Below are 2,569 nucleotides of genomic sequence, written 5' to 3' on the forward strand. Positions count from 1 at the left end.
CCAGAGGTAGATCGCCGCCGTCGCTACTGACATCTGGGTGACGATTCCGATACCTTCACCTTTCTATCTCAAGGGAACCGCCGCCTCTGACGGACTTCAAGATAGCCCACTCCTCCTTCAACTACACCACCAAGCCTCCGCCTCCACCGCATCCAGGGCCACCATCACCATCACCACCGCCTCCACCGCCTCCTCCACCTCCACCGCCACCATCACACCTGGATACGGCTACGGCTACGGAGACAAATGCGGACCCGGAGACAGCTGCAGATACGGCTACGGCCGCGGAGACGCTTTTCCTCCGACGCCACGTCGCCGAGTTACAAAACCGCGTGGCGCAGTTGGAAGTGGAGCAGTTCGAGGGTCGGGTCCGGGCACAGCTTCAGCCGCACCCTAGCGTCGGGCTCGGAAACAAAAGCGGCAACGGAAACGGAAGGGGAAATGGTAACCGAAATGGGAGCCCAAGCGTAAACGAAAACCGAAATGAAAGCCCAAGCGTAAACGAAAGTGGAAATGGCAACCGAAGTGGAAGGGGAAGGGGAGAGGGGGAGACGCGGGAAGAGAGGGTGATCCGGATAGTAGCCGAACAACTGTGCCAGTGGCTGAATCAAGTCGAAAATCAAAATCACAATCAAACCCTTTAGCCCCGTCCTTTAGGTCCCTAGCGTCGCGTGCCAGGGGTAAGGCAACGCGAAACGCGCCAACTTGTTGTGATGGTGGGATACGTATTGCGATGACTCAGCTTGGGTGGGGTCGTACGACCCGCGATATATCTTGCCCCCTTTCTTTCTTTCTTTCTCTCCACCGCGCTTTCTTTTCAATACCTCTCTACTTGTTTTTCTCTCGACTCAACTTGTCTTTCTCTGGTCCGACCCAACTAGACCTGCTTCCACTCCATCTTGGCCTATCGTTCAACTTCATCCACTCCCATTCCGTCAGATCGACTCTGCCGCGGTGGAGTCTCTGACCGTCCCATTCCCATCCCATTCCAGTCCACAACACTCACGACACACAACACTCACAATCTATCCCCACAACCACAGCTTGAGACATTGGATCGATTCTGCCGTGGTGGAATCTTCGACGTCTCTCGTTTCTCTTCTCTTCTCTCTGCCGTCGCTCTATATTGTCTCTTCTCTTCTTCGCTCCTCTTCTCTTTTCTCTGTCGTCACCCTCTCTCTCTCTCTCTCTCTCTATCTCTATATTGTCTCTTCGCCTTGTCGTCACTCTCTCCATACCCCCGCTGGTCTGGGCTGGTTCGAAAGATTTTCATACAGTGCGTCTTTCTTATTTCTCTTCTCACTTTGTCTCTCTCTCGTGACTTTGATCCTCTTTTCTCGTTTTTCACTTTGATCCTCTTTTCCCTCGTATCGCTTTGCCCCGTCTCTCTCATCACTTTGCCCCGTCTTTCTCATATCACTTTGCCCTGTCTCGCGTGAATTTGCCCCTCTTCTCTTCGCTCGCCCGTCCCGCGACAAGATACGGAAGATGACCAAGATCAACGCTGAGCTGACCGTCAGACTATAGACTACAGACTATACACATCTTCCGGCACGTCCTCGGTATACATCCTTCGTATACTTTACATCTTCCATACGTCGTCCTTCCTTCGTATACATTCTTCGTATACTTTACATCTTCCGACACGCCGTCCTTCGGCCGTCCACAATTTATCCAAGTATCACCGAACTGTGAGCTGTCTCCTTCATCTCCATCTTTCCATCTTTGTCCGTTTTTCTCCATCTTGTCCTCAATCTTTGTCCGTTTCTCTCCCCAAGTCCGTCTCCCTATTTTCGTTCGTTCTTCTCTCCATCTACATCTTCCCGTCTTTGTTCGTTTCTCTTTCCACCTCTTGTGTCGGTGTGCGTCTCTCTTGTCCTGAATCTTGCGTCTTTCTTGTCCTCATTTTGTATGGCGTGCGTCAGATGATCGCTGACATTCCAGATGCTCGACCCATCCCATCTCTTCAACGGCCGGCTGGTCCCAGTCCGACGTTGTCCCACCCCCGACCTCATGCCGTCGGACTTTCGAACCGTCCCGATCTCTTGTTTCTCCCCCTTGGCGTTGTCCCACCGTGAAAGTAAGTCACGAACAACCCCACCCCGTCGCCATTGACTGACGATCAGACTCGCTCGACCTTTGTGGCCTTGGTCATATATGCATCCATTACCTTTCTCCCAGACACCAGACACTGTTGATCACCGTTTCGGACGATGCAGTTGTTCGTCACATGGGTTTTTCCACCGCTGTCACTTGTTCCGCCGCTTGCGCCATTCCGGTGCTCTTCTGATCATTCTCATTCCCTAGTCAGTTTACTCTTGTCTCACCGCCTGTCCTCTTCTTTTCTTTTCCATCTTATATTCTATCGCTCCAATTCTTTTCCATGTCTCAATCCATTGCTCCTTTTTTTTTTTCCGTCACTCATTCTATCGTTTCATTTTTTTTTCTGTCTCTCATGCTTATCGCTCCTCGCTCCACTCCCCTTTCGTCGCTTGTTCCCACTGCTTCTCGTTTCGCACCCCACGTTTGTCTTCCCATTCACTAACCCACAATCTCTCCCCCCCCCCCC

At 52.0% G+C, this 2,569-nt stretch overlaps 1 protein-coding gene across 1 annotated transcript; it reads left to right on the forward strand.

The window, feature by feature from the left end:
- Positions 1-1,488: 1,488 nt before the first annotated feature.
- TREMEDRAFT_66495 (uncharacterized protein) lies at positions 1,489-2,290 on the forward strand (the record flags this gene model as incomplete). Its single annotated transcript, XM_007008541.1, has 3 exons — positions 1,489-1,515; positions 1,945-2,080; positions 2,127-2,290. 3 exons carry the CDS (start codon positions 1,489-1,491, stop codon positions 2,288-2,290), a joined length of 327 nt encoding a protein of 108 aa, XP_007008603.1.
- Between the last annotated feature and the right edge of the window lie 279 nt (positions 2,291-2,569).

This window comes from Tremella mesenterica (genome assembly GCF_000271645.1).
Source record: "Tremella mesenterica DSM 1558 unplaced genomic scaffold TREMEscaffold_24, whole genome shotgun sequence".
In the NCBI taxonomy this organism is placed as follows: Eukaryota; Fungi; Basidiomycota; class Tremellomycetes; order Tremellales; family Tremellaceae; genus Tremella; species Tremella mesenterica.